Source organism: Centrocercus urophasianus, unplaced genomic scaffold, assembly GCF_019232065.1.
Source record: "Centrocercus urophasianus isolate 14NV4802_14NV808 unplaced genomic scaffold, USGS_Curo_1.0 seq_26, whole genome shotgun sequence".
NCBI classification, from domain to species: Eukaryota; Metazoa; Chordata; class Aves; order Galliformes; family Phasianidae; genus Centrocercus; species Centrocercus urophasianus.
The window spans coordinates 9,262,477-9,284,512 of record NW_024884822.1 but is presented as its reverse complement, the minus strand read 5'-3'; the positions used below and the strand labels follow the sequence as shown (position 1 = coordinate 9,284,512).

The 22,036-nt window shown below is 46.8% G+C and overlaps 2 protein-coding genes across 4 annotated transcripts in view; both read left to right on the top strand.

Annotated features, from left to right (window-relative positions):
• ITK (IL2 inducible T cell kinase) overlaps positions 1-12,776 on the top strand; it is a 30,570-nt gene extending 17,794 nt beyond the window's left edge. Inside the window, exons 7-17 of the mRNA XM_042826588.1 lie at positions 129-194; positions 372-426; positions 2,454-2,533; positions 3,180-3,316; positions 4,032-4,106; positions 4,567-4,738; positions 5,451-5,667; positions 6,358-6,422; positions 6,505-6,623; positions 8,783-8,940; positions 9,480-12,776. Coding sequence (XP_042682522.1) covers positions 129-194; positions 372-426; positions 2,454-2,533; positions 3,180-3,316; positions 4,032-4,106; positions 4,567-4,738; positions 5,451-5,667; positions 6,358-6,422; positions 6,505-6,623; positions 8,783-8,940; positions 9,480-9,551 — 1,216 coding nt within the window. The 3' untranslated portion in view covers positions 9,552-12,776. The remainder of the gene's footprint in view (positions 1-128; positions 195-371; positions 427-2,453; positions 2,534-3,179; positions 3,317-4,031; positions 4,107-4,566; positions 4,739-5,450; positions 5,668-6,357; positions 6,423-6,504; positions 6,624-8,782; positions 8,941-9,479) is intronic.
• Positions 12,777-13,912: 1,136 nt separating this feature from the next.
• CYFIP2 (cytoplasmic FMR1 interacting protein 2) overlaps positions 13,913-22,036 on the top strand; it is a 51,323-nt gene continuing 43,199 nt past the window's right edge. For 2 of the 3 annotated variants that reach the window (XM_042826175.1, XM_042826173.1), the window contains exons 1-4: positions 18,311-18,457; positions 19,117-19,257; positions 21,484-21,573; positions 21,651-21,728. In XM_042826175.1, coding sequence (XP_042682109.1) covers positions 19,141-19,257; positions 21,484-21,573; positions 21,651-21,728 — 285 coding nt within the window. In that variant the 5' untranslated portion in view covers positions 18,311-18,457; positions 19,117-19,140. Of the gene's footprint in view, positions 14,011-18,310; positions 18,458-19,116; positions 19,258-21,483; positions 21,574-21,650; positions 21,729-22,036 lie in introns of those variants that run through there. The other variant, XM_042826174.1, reaches the window with a different exon arrangement.

The following is a 22,036-nucleotide window of genomic DNA, read 5'->3' as shown; positions in this document are numbered from 1 at the left end:
AAAACCCAGCATTTCTATCATGCAAAGAACAAGGAAGGCATCTGGCCAACAAATGTCTCAGGGCTAACTTCCACGGGTGCAGAGAAAATCCTGTCTGTAGCTCACACTGCTGTGTCACATTTTTACAGGCATGAAGGCTATGTGCCAAGTAGCTACCTGGCGGAAAAATCACCTGATAACCTGCAAATATATGAGTAAGTTGTGCCTGTGTTTTTGTTGTACCTCTAAATGCTGGATTTGTTACAGAAGGTGCAAAGGTCCCCACCCCACGCTATGTTGTCGCTTGTATTAGAGACTCTCAGTGCAGAGGCTTTTCAGCAGGAACTTTAACAGCCTAGAAATGCTGACACGCAGTCTTTTGCTGTTTTCAGATGGTACAATAAGAACATCAGCAGAAGCAAAGCAGAAATGCTCCTCAGGGATGAGGTAAGCCAGTGTTTATGTTCAGTTCAGATGGGCGATCATAATTAATAAATGAGAACTGAGGAGCAGCCCATGAGTGCTGCTTTGTGCAAAGGCAAACTGAGTGCCAGGTCCCTGCTGTGCTGCTGTCCCTGGGCCATGCATGGCATGGGGCTGGTAGGGATCCAGGCACCAGCAGCCCCCGACATCACAGCAGCCAGGGGCAGGCAGCGAGCTGTGCCACCCGCATCCAGGGCAGTGAGATGATGGAAAATGCCTTTTCAGAACAGAGTTGGCTGAAAACTCAGATTGTAGCTCATCATGACTCTGCTGGAGGCCTGCGAATGCCAATAGTTCTCTGAAAATCGAACTAATCTTGTGCTGTGGTATTTTGGGTGAAAGCCAAAAGTATGGGTTGGTGTTATGCTTAGCTGTGTGTTATGTGCGTGCGTCTCTAATCTTTCAGTAGAGACAGAGTTTTCCAGTGAAGATTGTCATGCGAATAAAAAGAGTACACTTCTTGTTCAAATTTTCCACACAAACACAATGTTAGTTTTTACAGTGTCAGCTCTTACACTAACAGGAGAACCAAATAAAATGCTGAATGACAGCACTTTATGAAAATAGGAGCTTATTTTTATGCGGTTTAAAATAATCTCTTATCTCCTATGAACTCCTACTAACCATGCAGGATTGAGTGAACTTATTTTTCCTTCTGGTCCTTCCATCACAGCTTTTCTGTGGCTGCTACCCCTGTTTGGCTGCAGACATTTCTGCTTCAGAATTTTCCATCCCTTACAGCTCCTTCCAAACACGCAGCCAAGCACATGAGTGGTCTCCAGCCAGCCTTGCTCCCATGTGAGAGGGAAGAATGGTTCTGAAAGCAGCTCAGCAGGATGCTACCCCCAACTCTCCTCTACCTGTGCCAGCAGGAGCCTGAGACAGGCTGCACTTGGGGGCTTAGCCTTACACCACGTGCCGCAGATGGGATTTGTCTGGTAAAGCTGATAAAGCTCCTTCCAGCTTTGTCAGACAAAAGACAGTCGCAGGTTGCTGCATGTTTGCTGTCAATATTAGCAGTGTTGAAATGAAGGAAGTCTGTTTTTTTTTTTTTAAATGTAGAAAAGAAGATTGGGCACATATAAGTGGAGGGACTCCATCAGGTAAAGCAAAGCAAAAATAATCAAGCATTTGAAGTGTCAGATATAAAAGTATCTTTATCTTCAAACATTAAAAAAATATGGTTTTTATTATCAATGTAGAGTCAGCACAGCACATTGCATCCAAACTGTTATGTTAAATCTTCTCCCCTGCTATCTGATTCATTAGTGTTTGACCCTGCAGGCCTATGGAACATTTTAGCGTTCAGATGAGTAGAAAACAATTACAGTGAAAAATCAGAAAGGGAAATTGTTCTGTGAATGCCTGAGTGGAGGTAGCCTGCTTTCCAAAGCAATTATATTTAGACATTGGTTGGCTGGTGTACCTGCACAGAGGATCTTGTCCAAGCTTTTTCTATTTCTGGTACATTGGTAAATTATCTCTCATATGCTCTCATAGGGATTCTTTGGTGTTGAATAAGTAGCACCTTCATCCTGTAACTGCTCTCTGTGGAGGGCACTCAGCGGGGTTTGCCTTTCCACTCAGCTGCCCATTTTTGTTGAACTTGTCTGAAATTAAGATCACCAGTGTTCTCTCAGATAAGGTTGAAAGCAATCAAAATTTCTAGAGGAGAAGCTTAGAGGAACAGAGACGTGCATTCATGTGTGCCTACACCCACACATATTCAACATGATTGCATAAGTCCCATTTCCTCAGGAAATCAAGCTAAAAATACATGGCACCCAAGAGAGATCAGCTGGGTGTACCTGCAGTCCCTGGGCATACACCAGGGAAGAGCATGGCGTGGCTGAGAGCTCCATTTTTTCCAACATCTTTAGCAAATCCTCATGAGCAGAAGACGGGGCTGAAATGAGCAGAGCTTTGCCTCTGGCCTGCTTCTTTTTCTGTGATATCTCTAACCAGTTTTCTCTCCTCTGATCTTGTTACAGGGTAGAGAAGGTGCCTTCATGGTGAGAGATTCGAGGCAGCCTGGCATGTACACAGTCTCTGTTTTCACCAAAGCATTGAGGTACAGCTGAGCTCAGCAGCTTTTCACATCAATTACATCAATGAAATGGCTTCTATGAGAGAGTAATCTCTGTAGTTGTTTTGGCATCATGAAGATAGAGCAGAAGGCTCATTAAAACGATACAGAAAAATGCTTCCAAAAAAGGCAGAAGAGTTAGCTGCCACTCGCAAAGCAAAGCATATTAAAGGCTCCACTTCACCCTGCATCTAAATAAGTGCCTATATATAGTCCCTAAGACATCACCAGGCTTGTAATTTTGTTGAAATTTCCTCCCCAGCTGAAGTGCCCGTAGGATCAACACAGGCTATGTGCTGCACTCATCCAAAGTGGATAACACAGGACCAGTGAAAGGGTTTCTGTTATGGGGCAGAAAGTTTTGTTTCATAAAGAGGCAGAGTAACATAGTACTCAACCTGTTCTTATTGAGAAACCTCAGCCTTTCTAGAGTTGAGACTATCTACTAGTGAGAGGGAAAACATAGAAGTACAGTTTTCACTAGCAATTGCAGCTCGCTCCTCTCTCCTCACCCATTCACTGTAAGGAAGGCTGTCCCATTTCTTTGCTCTCTTCTCTTCCACCTATACCCCAAATTCCTATCTTTTTGCTGTAACCTAGTTTTTCTCAAAGAAAACTTCATCTTTTTCAGTACGGATAACAACCCTGTTATAAAACATTACCACATCAATGAGACAACTGACTTTCCCAAGAGATACTATTTGGCAGAAAAACACATCTTTGACTGCATCCCTGAACTCATCAACTACCACCAGCACAATGCAGGAGGTAAGTGAATGCTGACACCAGCTAGGCAAGTTGCTGTTTCACCATGTCGCCAGGTGAATGTTCTCAAGGAAGGAAGGCTCTCAATCCCTCCATCCTTACACTGAAATGTTACCCTGGCACTAGAATGTCTGTAAAATGACCATCTTGGCTAAGCTTCCAAATTCTTCATTCTGGTGATCCTTCTGAGTATGACTAATGCAGATGTCATACAGACAAACAATAGAGAGCCCTTTCATTCTCAGGAGTCCATGGGAGTGTGTCAGCAACTGCTAGACGAGCTACTTGCTTGAGATAAACTGCAGTGTCTTCTTGCCCTGGAGGTGGCATATTCCTGGGCCTTGATTCGACACAAAGTCAGGGGCATGGCCAACATCCACAGCCAAACATGGGAGTCATCAAAGACTACAGCTCGGAGTACCAAGAGAAACCGTGGGCTTCAAAAATATAAATGCATAATTTGGAATTTCATCAGTTAATATAGACTCACACTTGTTGACAGAGCAAGAATGAAAAATAAGCTGAAACTTATCAGAATTGGCTTCCTTGGCAGGCAGGAAATCACACTGAATAGAGATTCAGCTGCCCTCAAGTGGAGCTGAAAACTCAGTACAATAAATGTGCTGCAAGTATCCTGACTCACTTCTGGGGAGAAGAACAGCCACACTTCCCATAACGGTGACAATAACTGGAACCCATCTTTCCTTCTGTTATTCAGGTCTTGTTACTCGTTTGCGGTATGCAGTGTCTTCTTGGAAGAAAAAGGCCCCAATCACTGCAGGGCTGAGCTATGGTATGGAGTTACTCTCTTCACCATGTGGGAATCACACACCTCCTTGGTTATCTGGGTGAACGTGAATATATCCATGGAGAATGAAGAATTCTCATGTGACCATCAGTATAATAGTTTTCTTCAGATCTTTATATTGCACCATTCCAAACACTGTTGTAATTCTCAGAAGCATCAAGAGAACTGGGAAACATGTTGTGCATAGTAATATGTACATGTGTTAGAAACAATCCTCCCTGAAGAGCTGGATAGACAAAAGAAATAGAGGAAAAAATGGGAATGCTGTTATTCTGGTGCATGAACTGCAGCATGGAGTAGTAAATGAGCCACCAAAAGTCACACAGATGATTTAAGTCAGAGTCAGAAACTCTTACTTAGTGTCCTGTCTTAATATTTAACCCACAAAAGCTTTTTCTGTGACGTTTTTCTGCTAGATTCTTACTCTTTCTTTTACAATCAACAGGAAAATTGGTCATTAATCCCTCTGAGCTCACCCGTGTGCAGGAAATAGGCAGTGGTCAGTTTGGGGTGGTTTACCTTGGCTACTGGCTGGAGAAGACAAAAGTTGCCATAAAGACCATTCGTGAAGGAGCGATGTCTGAAGAGGATTTCATCGAGGAGGCTAAGGTCTTGATGTAAGCAGTAGATTCACATCAGACCCTGTACTCAGTAGACTGAGACAAAGTGTTGTGATAATGTTCAGGAATATGAATTTTGCATTATTTGCTATCTAGCTAAACAGTATAGAGAGACCTGTGAGCTCTGGGGGTTACAAGGGAACACAGTTCAAAGTGTAGGTGATTCCTGTGGTTGTAAGTCTGTCAATATCCAGAACTGTTTTCTAGATTTCTTCTTCTCTAGAAGGCAGGGTTCATTCCTAGAGCATTTTGGAGAGACAAGTGTCAGAAATAATTAGATTAAGACATCTCAAAATTTGAGGGACATTTTATTTTAAAAGCTTGCCTGCTTTTTTGTTTGTTTTTATTTGCACAGCTGACAATACTTGTATCTGATATCACTGCCTTTGTTTGCATTTTTTTACATCTCTCTCTCTTCAAAGTAGGAAGAAACAATTTTTTTGTTGTTTGATTGGATGATTCGTAATGCAGGAATGTCTTTTGATTACCACTGAAATGAGATATACTCAATGCTAAGCACCTTGAAGTTAGGCCTCATCTGTATATTTTCTCTTTTCTGTGTTCATAGTTGGTATTTGCAGAGAGAAGAATGCAACAGGTGAAACAGGGTGAAAAAACTGGTCATTTTCTGTAAGCATAATTTCTGTAAGGGCAGAAAGGACTAAGCAGACTTCAACCTCTTTCTCCACCTCCTCTTCTTGTTCCACAGGAAGCTGTCTCACCCCAAACTAGTTCAGCTTTATGGAGTGTGCTTTGAGAACACTCCCATATGCCTGGTGTTCGAGTTCATGGAGCATGGCTGCTTGTCTGACTACCTCAGGAGCCAGCGGGGCAGTTTTTCAAAGGAAACCCTCCTGGGAATGTGCCTGGATGTGTGCGAAGGAATGGCTTATCTGGAACAAAATTCTGTCATCCACAGAGACCTGGTACGTTGCCTCCATACAGATTTCCCCACTCCAACTGGACTTTCTCTCTTCATTAATTTCAGCTTTCACACTCCTCCTGCCTACCCACTGGCAGAGGAACAATATCTCCTCTTTTTGCAGAAGCAGCACCAAAGCTTTAGAAAGAAAAAGCATCCTCTGGAACACTGATAAATCCGTTTCCCTTTGTTGTGTTTGGGAGAGAAGAAGCAAGAACATAAATTTCATCTCTTTGTCTCAGTGGACTATTTTACTTCCCACAGCTCACAGAATCTCACCACTTTTCATGTCCAAAACAGCAAAGACACCAAAAAGACCTGTTCTTACATAGGCATAAACAACATGCATTGCTGATAAAATGGTTTTAATTGCAGTGGTCAGTAAGCTGCCTTGTGCACTGCTGCCATATTACTACAGGACTGTAGGCAGCTGTGGATATTTCAGTCTTTCTCTGCTCTTTCTGTGCAGCAAAGGCATGCATCAGACTGATGGCTGAAGGCTTTGCTGGCAAGAGAAGCACACTGGCTGTAAAATGCACAGAAAACATTAGGACTGAAAGTTCTTGCTTTCTTTGTACAGTAGGATATCACTCTGATTCTCCTATTTTGAAGCACTGTGTAAAACAGCATAAAAGCAATAAGGTGGCAGTGATAGTCTTTCAGGACTGACCTTCTACCTTTTCTGTTTTTGTAGGCTGCTAGGAACTGCCTGGTGGGGGAATCTCATGTGGTCAAAGTGTCTGACTTTGGGATGTCAAGGTAATGCCATAGGGGATGCAGACATGAGGCTGTGGTGAGGTACTGGGGTTGCTCAGAATGCTCCCTTCTTTTCCTTTTCCAGGATTGTTCTTGATGATCAGTATACCAGCTCCACGGGGACCAAGTTTCCAGTTAAATGGTCTGCCCCAGAGGTTTTCTCCTACAGTAACTACAGCACCAAATCAGATGTTTGGTCATTTGGTAAGAAACCTTCATCAGAATGAAACAAAATAATAATAATAAGAGAAGAAATACCAGCTCAGAAAGACCTAGGGACTCAGTGCTAAAGTAAAATATTCTAAACACTACATCTTCAGGGTTCCAATGGTGTGTTGCCTGAATAGCAGCTTGGAAAATCAAGCCGAAATAGTCTAGGTGAAGGGATGAAAGAAACAGTAAACTACCTACACACTCTGAAGCACTCCAGATACTGCCAATATAATGTATTGTACCTGTACAGTGTGATACAGTACCAAGGAACAATATCTTATGATGCAACTGAATGAGTAACCAAGAAAATGTAGAAGAGTCAGAAGGTTTCTAAGGAAAAGGAAATACAGACATTTAGGCATTTCATCTCTCTGATCACCAGTCCAAAGCACTGAAGCTTCATTCTAAACCTCTGCCTCTCAGAGTTTGTTTTTGCTGACTCTGTTTGCTTTTTGTTGATTTGAAAATATTATTTCAGTGCTGGCCTTTTCTCATCTAATTTCCCACTCCCCAATGCATTGTTTTATGATTTGCATCTGTTCTTCAATCTCCTCTCTGGATCCTCATAGATAAGAAAGCTGCTGTATGTTTTTTTCCCCACAGCCACTGGCACTGCAGATAACAAAGGCTATTCCCTGGCCTGTTGATCTGGCCAACTGATGTGCCTGGCCCACCTCCAGCCAACACAAATAGTGGCAGTGCAGAATGAATCGGTACAGTGTGCGGAGCACAGCACACAGTCAATGGGGTGCCACTCAGCTCCGTGCCTCTCAGTAAATAATGTAGGATTACACCCTTGGCTAGTCTGTACTTGTGAGCTCTGTGCTCCCCTCTGCCCTTCCTAGAAGCTGTGTGGTTGATGCTGGGTGAAGTGATGCATCCCTGGGGTGGGTTATGAGCAGCGTGGTGGGAGCTCCTTTGAGAACCCAACCCAGAGATGCTTCCAAAGCACTATCCCTCTTCTGTGTCCTCTTCAAGTCCCTGGCACATGGAGGAGGCTGTCAGCACTTCCCTCATAACAACAAGGGGCAACACTGCCAGCACATCCAGCTCTGACACCTCGCAGCAAAGTGGCAGTGACATGGGACGAGATGATACCTCGCTAAGAACGCTCATCTGCTTCACAAATCAGGAACTGCCTGAGTGGCATTTCACATTTAGGGCCCCTGTAAGAGCTAAATGCCTCCAAAAAGTATACTCCGTTTTATAGCCCAGCCAAGCTGAGTGGAGTTGGCTCACAACAGTGTCAGGGCTGAGTGAAATAGCTGTGAGCTGTGTGTGCATCAGTCAGCCCTCCATGAAATCTGCAGGCACCAATGCAGTACATCTGTCAGACTCATTATCTGCCCCTCCAGTGGGGTTTGCATAAGAGGATTCCTCTGTCGTGTCATGGTCTCATGACTGTGAGAAGCATTCTGCTCCGCTTTCTGCCATGCATTCATCCCTTCTGCCAGTCCTGAAGTCCTGCTGTACCCAAGAGAACAAAATGGGTGGAAGAAATTCCTAGTGCTGGGAATCTGCGCACTGTGGGGCAGTACAACTGCTTGGTGTTCATCAGAGCCAATATCAATGGCAAGGGACTGCAATCTCACTGCACCTCCCTCTTTGAAGAATTAGAAGCTAGAAAGCAAGAATTCTTTAGCAAAGCTGACTGCAGTGTTATGCAACTCCATGTCAGATCAGTCTGTCTCTCCTTTCTTTACATTGTGAACACAGTTTAACACCGGATGACCAAAGAAAGCAAACCTAGTAATAAAACCAGAACTTGTATTCACTTTATCTGCAGACCTTTTCTGATATGATGGCCAACTCTGGCCAGTGTCCACAGTGGTTTTGTCTTTGCATATCATCTGCTGCACTGGATAAGCATAAGTTTCTGCACTGCTCTGAACAGTAATCATAGGAAGTTATATGAGTGTTTAGGAAAAGAGAAAATATGTGCTGCAGTCCTTTGAATTCCACCATGATTGCACTGTACAGCTGTGTTAGGCCTTGATTTTTCTGAGGTGTGCTTCAAATCTAAGCAAAAATGCTTTTTCAAGTAACAGACACCAACACTGAGCTGCACAGATGAGCGGGTGGAAGGGGGGTGTGGGCCTGCTGAGAATGTTATTTGTGTTTTTGTAATTGTTCCCATTTGTTTGCTTTAGGAGTGCTGATGTGGGAGGTCTTCAGCGAAGGCAAAATGCCCTATGAGAATCGCACCAATGGAGAAGTGGTGGAAGAAATCAATGCAGGGTTTCGGCTCTACAAGCCCAAGTTGGCCTCCAAGTCTATTTATGAGGTGATGAGCCACTGCTGGAGCATGGTTAGTATTTCACTGGGAAAGCACTGCTTCCCAAAAAGAGCTCTCTCTTCTTTGGCGTTTAGAAGAGAGTTTACACCTCGCATGCTAATACAAGATACAGTGCTGGAGATGAGGCACTTTGTAGCTATTATCTGTGTTAGCAAGATGAATTAAACCTTATGGTCTTTGCCTTTTATTTAAGCTGCTGTTTCTACAGAATGCATTGACATCATTGAACAGTCTATGCAGTGCACCTAATTCAAGTTAATTCAGCGTTTTGCTTCCTAAGAAAGCTACGAATCAGTGGTGCTCAGCTTTAACGTGGATGGTAAAAATGACAGCCTGCCCATTACAAAGTACTTAGTGTCCTCTGGGGAAAATTCCCTGTTAGTAGAGAAGAATCACAGTGCAGAAGGAGCATCATTCTTCTGATGGCATTTTCTCTATAAGAACGGATTTTGTTTTTGTTAAAACTTGCTTTTTTCACAAGGTTCTCCTTACTAAACTCACCATACCTCCCACACTGACGTTAATATTCTCTCTCTCTCCATTTCACTCAGAGGAAAGAAGACCGCCCGTCCTTTTCTCTTCTGCTTTATCAGCTAAGTGAAATCTCTGAGTTTGATCTGTAATCATGGCACTGGATGCTACATGAAGCTAAGAAAGTCCTGATAGGGCAGACGGCTGGATTCTCCCCACACAAAGCATTAATGTGAATCCTTCCACCACAGAAACTTACTGTATGCCTGAGGAGAAGCAGAGGGCAGAGGCCCGTACTTCCAGACAGACGAGATATTCCCAGGTCTTCGAGAGCACAGGCAGACATGAGATTTGGCTTGGCCAAGAATGTTGTTTGCATCTTACAAGCAGAACCAGCACATGAGCAGAAATTCCTGCAACATGTAACACAGCAAGTGTAATTCTCATGAAGATGCAGCCTCAAAAAGAGGAGATCTGGCACTGATGTTCCAGTTCTGCAAATTCCCAAATGAATGTCTCCCCTGGGAAAAAAACCCTATCTTTGACTAAGGAGGAACACTTAGACTTCCATGGCTCTCTAATTCAGAATGGGCTGGACCTGAAAGCTCTGAACAGGAATAAGCCTGGGGTACAAAGGAACAGCCTGGATTTAGTAACTGCATTTCTGATGCTGACATTTTAAGGTGGTTTTGTTCTCCCTTTATATGACTTCCTCTGAAACTGTGGCTTAACGGAAACAGGATTCTGATACCCTAAAAGATGAGGAGGTATCTGCAGTTTGTAAGTGCAGAAGAGGAAAGCAGTGGGTTAGAAAGATATTCTCTCCAATTTCTACAGTGAGTGGGAAAACGGGACTCTGATGCACATCTAGATGTTCTGGGGGAAAAAAACTCAAATCTGAAAGTTTCTGTTGATTTTTGTCTTCAATCTTTCTAAATCAAAAGACAAATAAATAACGTCCACCAACTTCCTCTATCTGAGCATGGAGGACATGGCAGGGCAGAGCGTTGTGTGCCTCCAGTCCAGGAGCAGACAGGATCCCGTATCAGGGAGAAGCAGAAACACCTATTCCCAAAAGAGTGTGCCATGAGGAGGAAACATGCAGAGTGTGTGATCAGTGCACTAGTGCTAATGAGAAGTTTTACTTCAAAGAGTAACTGAATCATCACAAGAAAAGACTCTTCCATCTCTTCTGCAAACAAACTGGTGAATCTTCTAGGGAGTGATCAAAGAAAGAAAGTCTTATGCAAACAGACTGCCTTGATGCTCCAGGAGATCCATGTGGTGGAGCAGAAGAAGGTATGAGCAATATCCATCTGTTGGTACTTCAGTTAACATGCACATCTCCACTGCAGGACAGACACTAATTTGACATAACTGACCTCCAAACCAGAAATGTGGGTGTTAGTGTCCTGCAGCATTTGTACATGGGATCAGGACTTTCTGCTAAGCATTAACAAGAACTAGAGAAGCTAAAGGGACTCACAGATGATATGTGCATATATGTGAGATGTGTTTTTGATGTTTCTGTGTTTGGGCAAGCTAGGACATGGGTAAACGTTATGTGACAGCAGTTTACAGAAACTTTGAGGTTGAAACTTCTAGCAGCAATTCCTTCTGTTGTTACAGAAGTCAAGTTCAAAGACGTTTGCCAACAAAAATGGAACAAGGAAATACTGTAATCCCATGATCTCACATATCCTGTGTCAAACTATTTCTTCATAGAAGGAGGTTGAATTTGTGGTGTTTTTCAGATCCATGGTTCTAGAGTCACTTTAGGAGTCAGAATCCTTTCAGGCTTATAGATACAGGCAAGACATAGTTCCTGCCATATAGATCTTCCAACTTTGTTTTATTTCCACATTATTTACTGTATTTTGCTCCTACTAATACCATCCAGAGTGACTCTCCCAAGCAAGGTGAATCCTAACATATGGACCAGAGGATGTCAATCCAAAGCATGAGGTCAGAGTGCCACCTTCAAGCCAGGACTTCCACAGAAATCTCTTAGCAGTCTGAACCAATATGTGGAAAATGAGCATCTATAAAACATCTTTGAATTTTTGCCTATGGTGAAGTTAAGCTAAGTTTCTCTCTCTCATCCTTTCAGTCCAAGTTAGCCTGTTGTCACGTCCCCATGGTGCTAAATTTGGCATTTGGGCAGTGAAGTTTCCAGCAGCCCGACACGTGTTGAACGGCACGCTGACAGCTAAGCGCGAGGCCAGCTGGCTGTAACCCCATTTCTCCCCTGCTCCACTCACACAATCCGAACCACTGCAGGGCACCCTGGAATGGCTTTTCCCTGAGCAGAGGCACTCAGCCTGGGGCAGGGCTATCTGCATGCTCACCAAGCCAATATTCTGGCTCTTTGGGAGCAACCAGGGATCTGATGAGACTGAAGAAGCTGCTATTGGGTAGCAGCACTATTGGTCTTTTAGGAAATATTTCTGAGATTATATTTATGTTTGATGAGATACATGTAATATTTATTAGCTCGGGTGCACTGCACAAAATATCATTGTCATGTGTTTGGTCTTCATTAGCTGTATTTCTATGTACACAATATGTATTTTTACAGACAATAGAATTACTTTGTCCCATCTGTGGTTTTCACTATACATTAGCATCAGTGCAAAAACCACTCGTGTGCTTTTATAATTGAGCAGCCTGCCCTTTCTCATCCTTCCCACCAAGAAGCAAGCTGGCTTTCTGAAATATCTCCATTCCCCAGAGCTCTGGCTGTGTTCTGCGTTTACTTGACATGCTGGGTTCATGGGGTTAGGAAGTATCCATAATCTCAGCAAATTGGGTAGTTTACCATATGGACACACAGATTTCCAAGTCTAAATGTCAGGTGTTATGGCTTTAACTTCTTTGGGTCCTTCTAATACAGGGTTAATAATATCCAAGTTCTCCCAAGGGTATTTCCCCACTAGTATTTATGAGAGACTTCAAGAATCTGAAAAGGACAGTGCCATAATGTGACAAATGCACGGTGGTAAATCTATACACCATGTAGATACCTGCAGTGCTGTGGGGCCTGCCCCTCACTGCCAGTGCTTCCATCCAGCAGTGACCTACAAGACGAATGCAAGGAAGCTCATTCATTATTCAATGATCTAAGAAAGCACAGAGTAGAAAATTAATATAGTATCACAACACTCGTGGAATTCCCATCACCCTGAACCTGGTTGATAATGGAAGCAAGGTTAAACAATATTAAAAAAAAGAAACAACAACAATTTTTACTGCCATGGTTTTGTTGGACTGCCTTTGTTTCTCCCACAGTCTCGGAGCAACGTTAGATCTCTTGGACCTGCAATAATAATGCTCACTTATTGAATTTTTCTGACAACAATAAATAGTAGAAAGGGGAATGATGGCTACTAAATATTTGAGTTACAAGTGAGAGAGAAGTGCAACACAGGGGAAGGAGAAGGGTTTGCTCCCAGAGATGCTATTAACAGAATTTTCTAGGTGTGGGTCTGTCTATTAACACAAAGACTGTTCCTCAGACTGTCTTTTTCCTTCTGCAGCCTGTGGACCCCAGTACCTTCAGCCCACTGTATCCATTCAGCTGACAGCAGCAGAGCTATAGGGTAGACCTGGTGTCCAAACTCCCCTGCAGAGTCAGCCAACATGGAGAGCCTGAGTCCAGAGCAAACTCAGCCCCAGGAGGGCTGTGATCCAAGGGGCAAGTGGCAACACACTGTGAGCAGAGAATGGTGCTCAGGAAAGGCACACTACCAAGGGAGCTAAGGAAATTTATCTAGACATTATGCATTTATATTTTAATACTGTCAGTGGTCCTTGGGTACCCATCAGTGTCTTTCTAGAGGCAGCAGCAGGAGCTGGGAGCACTGCCTGAAATGACCAAAGCCCCGCGAAGGGTTTGCATCAATGACCACGGGGAGCTGCTGCTCTGGAGGCTGTAAGAGATCCAGTTTGGATTTCACGCTGGATCCGAAGAGCTTTAGAAAGCAGCATGAGCAGAAGGACAGGAAACTTGTCAGTGAAGAAATGCCATATGCCCAAAACGCCGAAAGGAAGATTTTTCGGATGCAGAGCTGACTCAGACAAGGCTCGGAGCTGCAAGCCAAGGCACTGATTGCCTCCTGCTTTAGGTCCCTTCCAGCTCAGGTTTCACAAGCACGCTACACAGCAGGCTGTCAAGAACACGGTAGGTAAAACGTAACGGCCGTACAACTCCAGGAGGAGCGGAGAGGCTGCAACCCGAAGCCCCACAGCAGCGCGAACGACGAATCCCGGCCGGGCTCTGCCCGTCTGGGGCCCCCACCGCACTCCCCCAGCGCCGGGGCTCCCGGGGGGGATGCGGTAGCCTTCCTGCGCACCGCTCTGGGCCATCCCCGGCAGAGGGGCGGGGATGCGGCCCCACGCATCCCCCGGAGGAGGAGCGCACGGCTCCAGCCCTTCCCGCGGCGGGGGCCGGGGCTCTCCCCCCGCCGCCGCCACCACCAGCACCGCCGCCGCCGCGCGGAGAGGCCGGCGGAGAGCCGCGGAAGTGCACTTGCTGCAGCCATTTCCTGCTCTTTGTGCGGGCGGCGCGGAGCATCCGAGCATCGCCGCCCCGAGCTCCGAACCCAGCGCCAGGTGAGCGGCGCGCGGCTGGGCGCTGCTGCGCGGGGGCTGCGCGGCCTCAGCCCTTCGCGGCCCGGGGCTGCGCTCCCCGGTAATCCTCCGGGGGGAACAGCGGGGTAGGGGTGCCCCCGCCGGGCAGGTGCTGCCTCTCCGGGTAGAGGCAGGGCTGGCGGCCCGGCGGGGCCGGGATGTGCAGAATGTATCCCATAATGCTCAGGGCTACCTGCAGCGTTTATTGCGAGGAGCTCGAAGAGGAGGAGGGGATGGGAGGAAGGGGAGAATCGCAAAATAGCAAAAAATAGGAAAATAGCAAAAAAATAGGAAAATAGCACAGATCGCCTTCTATCCCCATCTCGCACCGAGGGAGGGGCATAAAGCCGAGCCCCGGGCCCGGCGGGCGCTGCAGGCCCCGCTGCGAGCGGCAATGGCAGCCGGGGGGCGGCGATGCTCCGTGGGAGCAATGGGGCCGGAGGGATGGTGGTTGAGGGGGTGGGCAGGCGGCCGCGGGGTGCGGGCTGAGGGTCAGCGCCGGGGGTGGGGTGATGTCAAAATGATGAGCAAAGCGGCCCTTCCCGTGCGCGGGGCCGCCTGCGATCGAGATGCATCTCTTTCTATTGAACTTCGCGGCGGAGGATGCTGTTGGAAACACTGTGCCAGTGCCACCTGCATCCTAGCTGAACAGGGAACGCGGCAGGAAATCTCCGTGGGTTGCAGAGCTTGGGGGAGGGGGGGGACTGGGGAGGAAAAGGGACACGTGCTGGAACCCTGCCGTTGTCTGATTTGGGGAAGGGGCCGGTTTGTGTGCCGTTAGGGACGCTGCCAGCAGCAGAGCTTGGCCTCTTTGCCATCTGCCGCTTTCCGCGGGGGATCTGGCCTTGGCCTCAGATCACAGCCATTTCCTGCAATTAAGATGGGCTGCACCCCAGCAACCCTCCTGCCCTGCACCTCTCCTGCCCCACAGCCTTGCTTTGCACGGTGGCAGTTGTTGCCAGGGGTTGGCCACTGCCAGCAGAGACTGCCTGCTGTGTTGGTGTCTGTCACTGCGTGTTATTCTAGGGCAGTTCCCTACAAAGGATAATTCCTTTCTCCTTTTCTCTGTACAGCTAATTGCTATTAGTGAAGCCTGAGGAATATGGAAAAGCCTTCCATTTTCTTACTCGGGTCTCAAGCAAAGCTGAATATCGTGATATCACAGTAATTTTATTAACAAACAATTATTGTCTTTGCACGTAAAGAGGAAGATCACTTTTGGAACATTTCTAATTATTCAACTACTAACAACACTGTTCTCTATGATATTATCTCCCAATAAGTGCTTTGAATGTCAGCAAAGGATCTTGCTCACAAACTTGCTTTACATTTCTCTGCTATATTGGAAATGCAGCTTCCTATAGCAGCCTTTTTCCTTGGCCAGAGATAAATGAAGTTATTCTATACGAAATAAATTCCAAAATAACGATGTTGCTCAGAGATGCGCAGATATCTGGAGCTCAGCCTTAGTGGGATGGCAGCAAATTTAGAATGCAAATGCAGACAGCTTCAGGAGTGGGTGCAGTTTGGCTTCCTTTTTTTGTCAGGATGGGTAATTTCAGGGTTATTAATGGCTGTGGCTGTGGAGGGCAGCAGCCCAGCTCTGCTCATCCTGGCTGTGTTGATTTGCTCGTGCAAAGAACCTCCTGGCTGTGGTGGTTGCAATTCCAAGTAAATCTTACAGTATGTGAGGAGACTGCTGATGATTTGCATCCTACAACATAGGGGATGTTAATCCTGTTCTTCTGGGGCAACAGTATAACAATCCTTTTGCACCCTGGAATCACTCTGCTTTACCAAAATCCATTGCTGTCCAGCAGCATGTACCCTTCTCTTACCATGAAGCCACGGGCACCAGAAATGTGGTGCTATGTATCCAGGATGTCTGCCTGCTGGGGTGTTTGCTGGGCCACGGTGGTTTCTGACCACGAGTGAAATGATTTTTTTGAGTAAAAGGTGAAACTTTTATCACAAGGCCCAATAAGTTAATGTGGCTTTCCCAGGTTACACAGCAGAAGCAGAGCACCAGATCCTCTGGGAGGTGTTTTCCTCCTTTTCCTCCATGTCACCACCTCTCCAGCAAAAGTCATTTTGTAGCAACTCACCCCAGGCTTGCAGGGCTTGGATCTCAAATGACTGGCAGTCTACAGAGCAATTGTTGCTGCCTCTCCTGTGCTTGGCAGCTCCTGCAGCTCCAGTGTGGATGTCTGCTGTGGGAGCAGGAGAGCTGAGCACCCAAAGCAGCCCTTCCACTTCCCCACAGCTCTCAGCTGTGCAGCTGTGAAGCCAAGCGCACATGAATGCAACATACTCATTATGGCCCCACTTTCAAAAGTCTTCCTTTGTTCCCCCAAGATGCCTTGATAGTGAAGTCTCCTTTGTTCCTCTTGCTGTGAAGATGATGATATTGCACAGATAGGAAAGGTAGGACTGGGCTGCAGTGACAAACTCAGCCATCTGGGATGTCCCTGGTCGCTCCTTCCCAAAGCCTTCCTCCAGACTGTTAAATCCAGCCCTCTGTTCTCCTAACAGATTTACCTTCATTTCAGCTTTGGGGTGGGGGACCTGGGGCTGTAGTCCTTTGGCACATGGGTTGGGGAGCACTGAACATCACTGTGGCAATGGGAGGAGGAAGTTTCTGCAGAGGACAGGCAGAGTGTGGGCAGCAGAGTGCTCATTAGCATTAGTAGTATCAGCCTCATGGCCCCAGGGTTTCCCTAGGATGGGGCTGGCTCCTGCAGGGCGCAGTTCCACCAAAAATGCATGGGCTGGTGGAGCTCCAGCGGCTGGATATACAGAACAAAATACTTTAGAGAGGCAGCTTCTAGCAGCCTGGGTGGTGGTGCTTTGCTTCACGCAGGCAGGATATGTTTCCTGTGCGAGGAGGAAAGCCTCACCCCTCTGCACACGTGCATGGGGCAGCAAAAAAGCCCCATGTGGGGCACGCTGTGCTCCACCCCGAGCAGCGATGTGTGCTGGCACAGGAAGCGCTGCCGATACACCGCAGGCACCGCTCACAACTCACACCGTGCCCCTTCATCGGCTTTGGCTCTGCCGTTCTGCTGAAGAAAGCATACAATTGAAATTGGGTTCACGGGGATGTTACAGTGAAGATTCGTCTGTTAGAACATTTGTGCAGTTTTGTCACCTGGATCCTCTTTCTTGCACAGCTAAGCACGGGGCAGGCTGTGCTCATGGCTGTTTGCTTGCTTTGCTCGATGCTTCCTTTTCTGTTCATTATTTCCACACTGCTGCCTCCTCCCTTCCTGCGTTTGAGTGCAGGGCCGTTGTCTTCCTGCAGGTCTGTGCAGTACTCTGCACTGTGGGTCTGAGATGCTGAGTTGGGAACCAGATCTCCTGCTACAACCCGAAAAACTTCCCACTGCCTTGGGGAGGCATTTGTGGAGATGACACGGGTTTTTCCAGACCCCTCTGTGCTCTCAGAGCTCCTGCTGCAGGCAGTAGCAATGAGAGGCACAGCTTATCCCTGCCCTCACCCAGCATGAAGCCACTCAGGTCTGCATGCATCCATCCCTTTGGGCTGCGTTCCTTACTGAGTGTGTATGTGTGCGTATCTATGGACAACCCAAAGCCATTGTCCTTCCATGTTCCCAGTGCTGGAAATGAAAAACAAACTTATAGTCTGGGAAGCAGTGACTCAATTAAAAAAACAAACAGCAAAAAAAATGGACCTAAGGGAATTGAGGCAGATGATCAGCTGAGCGGGAGCGCCTGTAGGACTGCTGCTGTGACCAAAGGAGCTGATGTGGCGGTGCATGAGAAGGTACACTGTGCTGCTTTTGTGACTGGTGTTTGTGCAGACAGTGCTGGAGCACCGTGTCCTGCTATGCTGTCTGCACCTCACCAAAAAAGCTGCAAAATTGGAAAATGGGATCAAGCTTAGAGAAAAGCCAAAGAGATGATTAAAGGACTGAGAGATGTGCTCTGTAACAAGGCATTGAAGAGCTCAGCCCACTTGCCTGAGCTAATTCAAAGGTTGCAGGGTGTTCCTATTGAAACCCGGGGGTATCCTCATGAAAACTTTGCTAACAGAGCTCTACTGTCTTGCAGATTAAAGTGATAAATTCAGTTCACATTTGAAACTAATTGGGTCCAACTGGAAAAAAAAAAAAACACAGTTTTTGAAAGGGGAATGATCTGCTAATCCAGCAGCATGTCAACATTTAAAGTTTCAAATGTTTAAGTGCAACTGAGTGTTTTCTAGGAGACACACTCCAGGTCAGCACAGCCATTGCACAGGGATTAGGCATTAACTAGGGGAGCCCTGTGGTTGTGGTTATACAAGTGCTCAGCCTGGAGGACAGCAGGGTCTGTCCATGGTGAGGCATTCACTGCAAAGGTGAAGAGCAAAAGAGATCAGGGACTCTTTTTTGGCCTGTGTTTCCTGCTGGCTTGGCTGAGCACAGAGGTAAGCGGCAGTGAGCTCTTTCAGAATCATTTCCCTTTGTTTTTTGTATTGTATGCAGCTGGCACCATCTCACAACACAGCTGGTGGCAGCTCCAGGGCAAGCAGGGCCTGACCAGGGGACGCACTGCACTGTAAAAGCAAATAAATACTTTTTTTAACCACCTCTTTTTTTTTCACTGCCTAAGCCATCCAGAACCTGATCCTTTCCAGTTCACCTGCAAAAATTGCTTTGTTGTTTACAGTTTCCAGTGCCTCCTCATGTAGGGAGGGCACCATGTGAGTGTCAGCACTGCTCATGCTTTTCTCATTGCACTGCTTCGAGAGATATTTTTGAAAGCACCGCTTTGCATCTCACGCTTTCACTTCAGGCTGCTCAGGCTGCACCGCAGCACCCAGCTGTTCTGCACAGAGCTGAGCACAGAAGGAGTTGGGTGGGCGGCTGTGTTCCTCTGTTTCTGCATTCCTGCTCTGTTATTGAATTGTGGAAAGGGAGATGACACAGAGATATAGGTTAAATACACAAGAAAAGGAAAACAAGATAAACTAGGATCATGTCCCCTGCATTGCAAGGCAGGCCTGGTTCCAGTTTAGTCCTTTGGTGCTCTCCCACTCAGTTTTCTGGCCGCTGTTTGTCACTCTCTTTTTTTCTTTGGATCTAGTGTGGAAACTGAACAGTTGGCACCATGACGACCCACGTCACGCTGGAGGATGCCCTGTCCAATGTGGACCTGCTGGAGGAGCTGCCGCTGCCGGACCAGCAGCCATGCATCGAGCCACCTCCTTCCTCCATTATGTACCAGGTACCCACAGCTTCCAGACCCACAGGGCACAGAGGCTGTTCTGCACAGCACAGGGGCACGTGGTGCTGGGAGAAGGAGGAGAAAGTGCTTCCAGTCAGAGTGTTAGAGGAAATGTTCAGAACAGATCGAGCCACAGCTCTGCTGTCAGAGATTGGGAAAAGGGCTCTTTAACACTGGGCAAGTCATAGGGAAGTTAAAAATGAGGACCAGAGTGTACGAATGGATAAGAAGCCAGAGATTGAGATTCGTGATAACAACAGGAGATTCTCAGCAGTGTTTTATTATGTGTGTATTTCTGTGCTTCCTTTAAATGCTAAGTGCATGTGTCTAAGTAGGTCAGAATCAGAGTTCAGCCTGAATTTGTCTGTCCTATGCTGTGCGCGCAGCTGGAGCTGCAGGGAGGGCAGGCAGCGGGGTGGTGAGGCACTGGCACAAGTTGACCAGAGAGATGGGGGTTCCCCCTCCCTGGAGATACCCACGGTCAGGGTGCAGGGACTCTGAGCACCTGATGGAGCTGTGGGTGTCCCTGTTCATTGCAGAGGAGTTGGACCAGGTGGCCTTTAAGGGTCCCTTCCACATCAAACGAGTCTACAATTCTGTGATAACCACTGCTCTGCCTCAAGTGACCACGGATTCATCTGCAGCTGTCCTGCCCAAGTCTGGCATGGGCCCAAGAGAAGACTCAAAGCACTGCTTTTGGACCCACAGCGGGATGCCACGACTGCTTGCTCAACACACCCTGTCCTATAGCACACTCCCAGGATTAAATATAACACAGGGTTACTTTCTCCATGCTGCCACTCCTGTCTGCATGCCTTACTGTGGTCATGCATAAATGCAACCTTACGGTGATTGCTGTGCTTCGTGTACAGGGTGCTGGAGTTACAGTATCTCTTTCAGCAGGTCAGACTGCAGGCTTGTTCAGTAGCATTGGTATCCCTTGGGGTTATCAGACCCAAAGGCATTTCTGGGCTGTTCAAGTTTCAGCTCTCTCTGGAAAATCTTAGTAACATTTTAACATCTATCTTCACAAATTAATTTTTAGTCTTTGCTGGCCTGTGGCTCATGGGAGGCTCAGGGTCCTGACCAATGGCACAGCTTCACTTGTGCTTCATGGCCATAAGCGTGTGCCCTCCGCTGGGCATGTAAACCTCATTGAAACCATGACAAAACTGGATCTGGAGGTATTCACAGAATTGGCCAAGCCTGGTTCCTCATCATACCTGCTTTGGGGTTAGCACTCTCCCTGCTACTCAAAAATGCACTTGCAGCCTCAGGTTTGCTGTTACGTTAATCACATTAGGGTCATAGAGGCATGAAGAAAAGCAGCTCTAAGGCCACAGCTCTGTGCTCCCAGCTCAGCTGCTCAGGAAGTCAGTTATTGAGGTGAACACAGTCAGTGCACTGCTGATGACATCGCTCTGTGCACTTGGGACCTATGTGTGCGCTGCCTTGCAGGAGATAGCATCAGTGTGCCTTCGCAGAGGAAATTGCCCAAGCCCAAAGCATGTGAATGAGGCAGAGGAGCTGTGCTTTCACCTCCTGCCTTGCTTTGCACTTTCTTACTGCCACGTCTACATGCAAAGCAGTAGCTCAGGTTTCACAACTGTTTCTTCCAAAGCATCAGCTTGCGAGAGCAGCACTAGCACTAAGCGCTGAGTGCTGACTTTCACATCTATGTTTCCCAGACATCTCTTTCCCTGCTCTTTCTATGTTTATCCTTTGCAATTCCTGCTGACAGGATGTGGTCTTCCCCTAGCATCCAGGGCACAAACGGAAATTAATGAGGTTGCAACTTTCTCTGAGTTAGAAGACTGAAGTCTTTCGTACAGTTGCTACAGGTTTGCTCACTGGTGTGGCTGCAGTTGTGTGTAACTGATCACCACTGGATTGGCTTGATTTTAGAAGGCTTTGTCAGTCTCAATGGCCACATCTTCACATCTATCATCTGCAGGGTTTTCTCTAATGAACATGTGGGATTCAGATACACTGCAAACTGTATATGTCTGTATATGTGTATAGTTTATCCCTAGAGATGCAGTGATTTCCAGCACCTCCAATTCATTATGGGTCGACTCCTATGTCCCAAGAGCCCTCCTGTTTCTTACTGTGCCTGCTGGGAGTTTTCTTGCCTATACTTCTAAAACAACTTGACAGTGCATGGCATCAGGTGAGCAAACATCTAGCTTGTGCATATTTTAATCCTCATCTCCATTTCACCCATAGGCTAATTTTGACACAAACTTTGAAGACAGAAATGCCTTTGTGACTGGAATCGCCAGGTACATCGAGCAGGCAACAGTGCACTCCAGCATGGTGAGTTCCCAGGCACTGCCCAGCAATGCCACACCACAGCGTGTGCCTTGCCCCAGCAACACCTCTCTGTGTTTCAGAATGAAATGCTGGAAGAAGGCCATGAGTATGCTGTGATGCTGTACACGTGGAGGAGCTGCTCAAGAGCCATTCCCCAGGTACGTGTGGTTTTATCTTCAATGTGGTCAGTTTGGGGTGGAGGCCAAAAAAAAGCAAAGACTGAAGGGGGTAGAATAGTTGAAAACAGAAACCGTAGACTCTTCAAATTGCCTTCGTCTCCCCATCAAAGTCTCAACCACTAATCCCTGTAGTAAGTAGCCACTCCAGAAGAAGCACACCCTACTGCTGCCCTAGCAAAGGACTCTGCTCTGCACCGTCATGTATAGAAGATGCAGCAGCTCCATCCCTGACATCTCTTAACAGTACCTCTCAGCTATATATATATTTTCTAGTTTCAGGAGCCTTT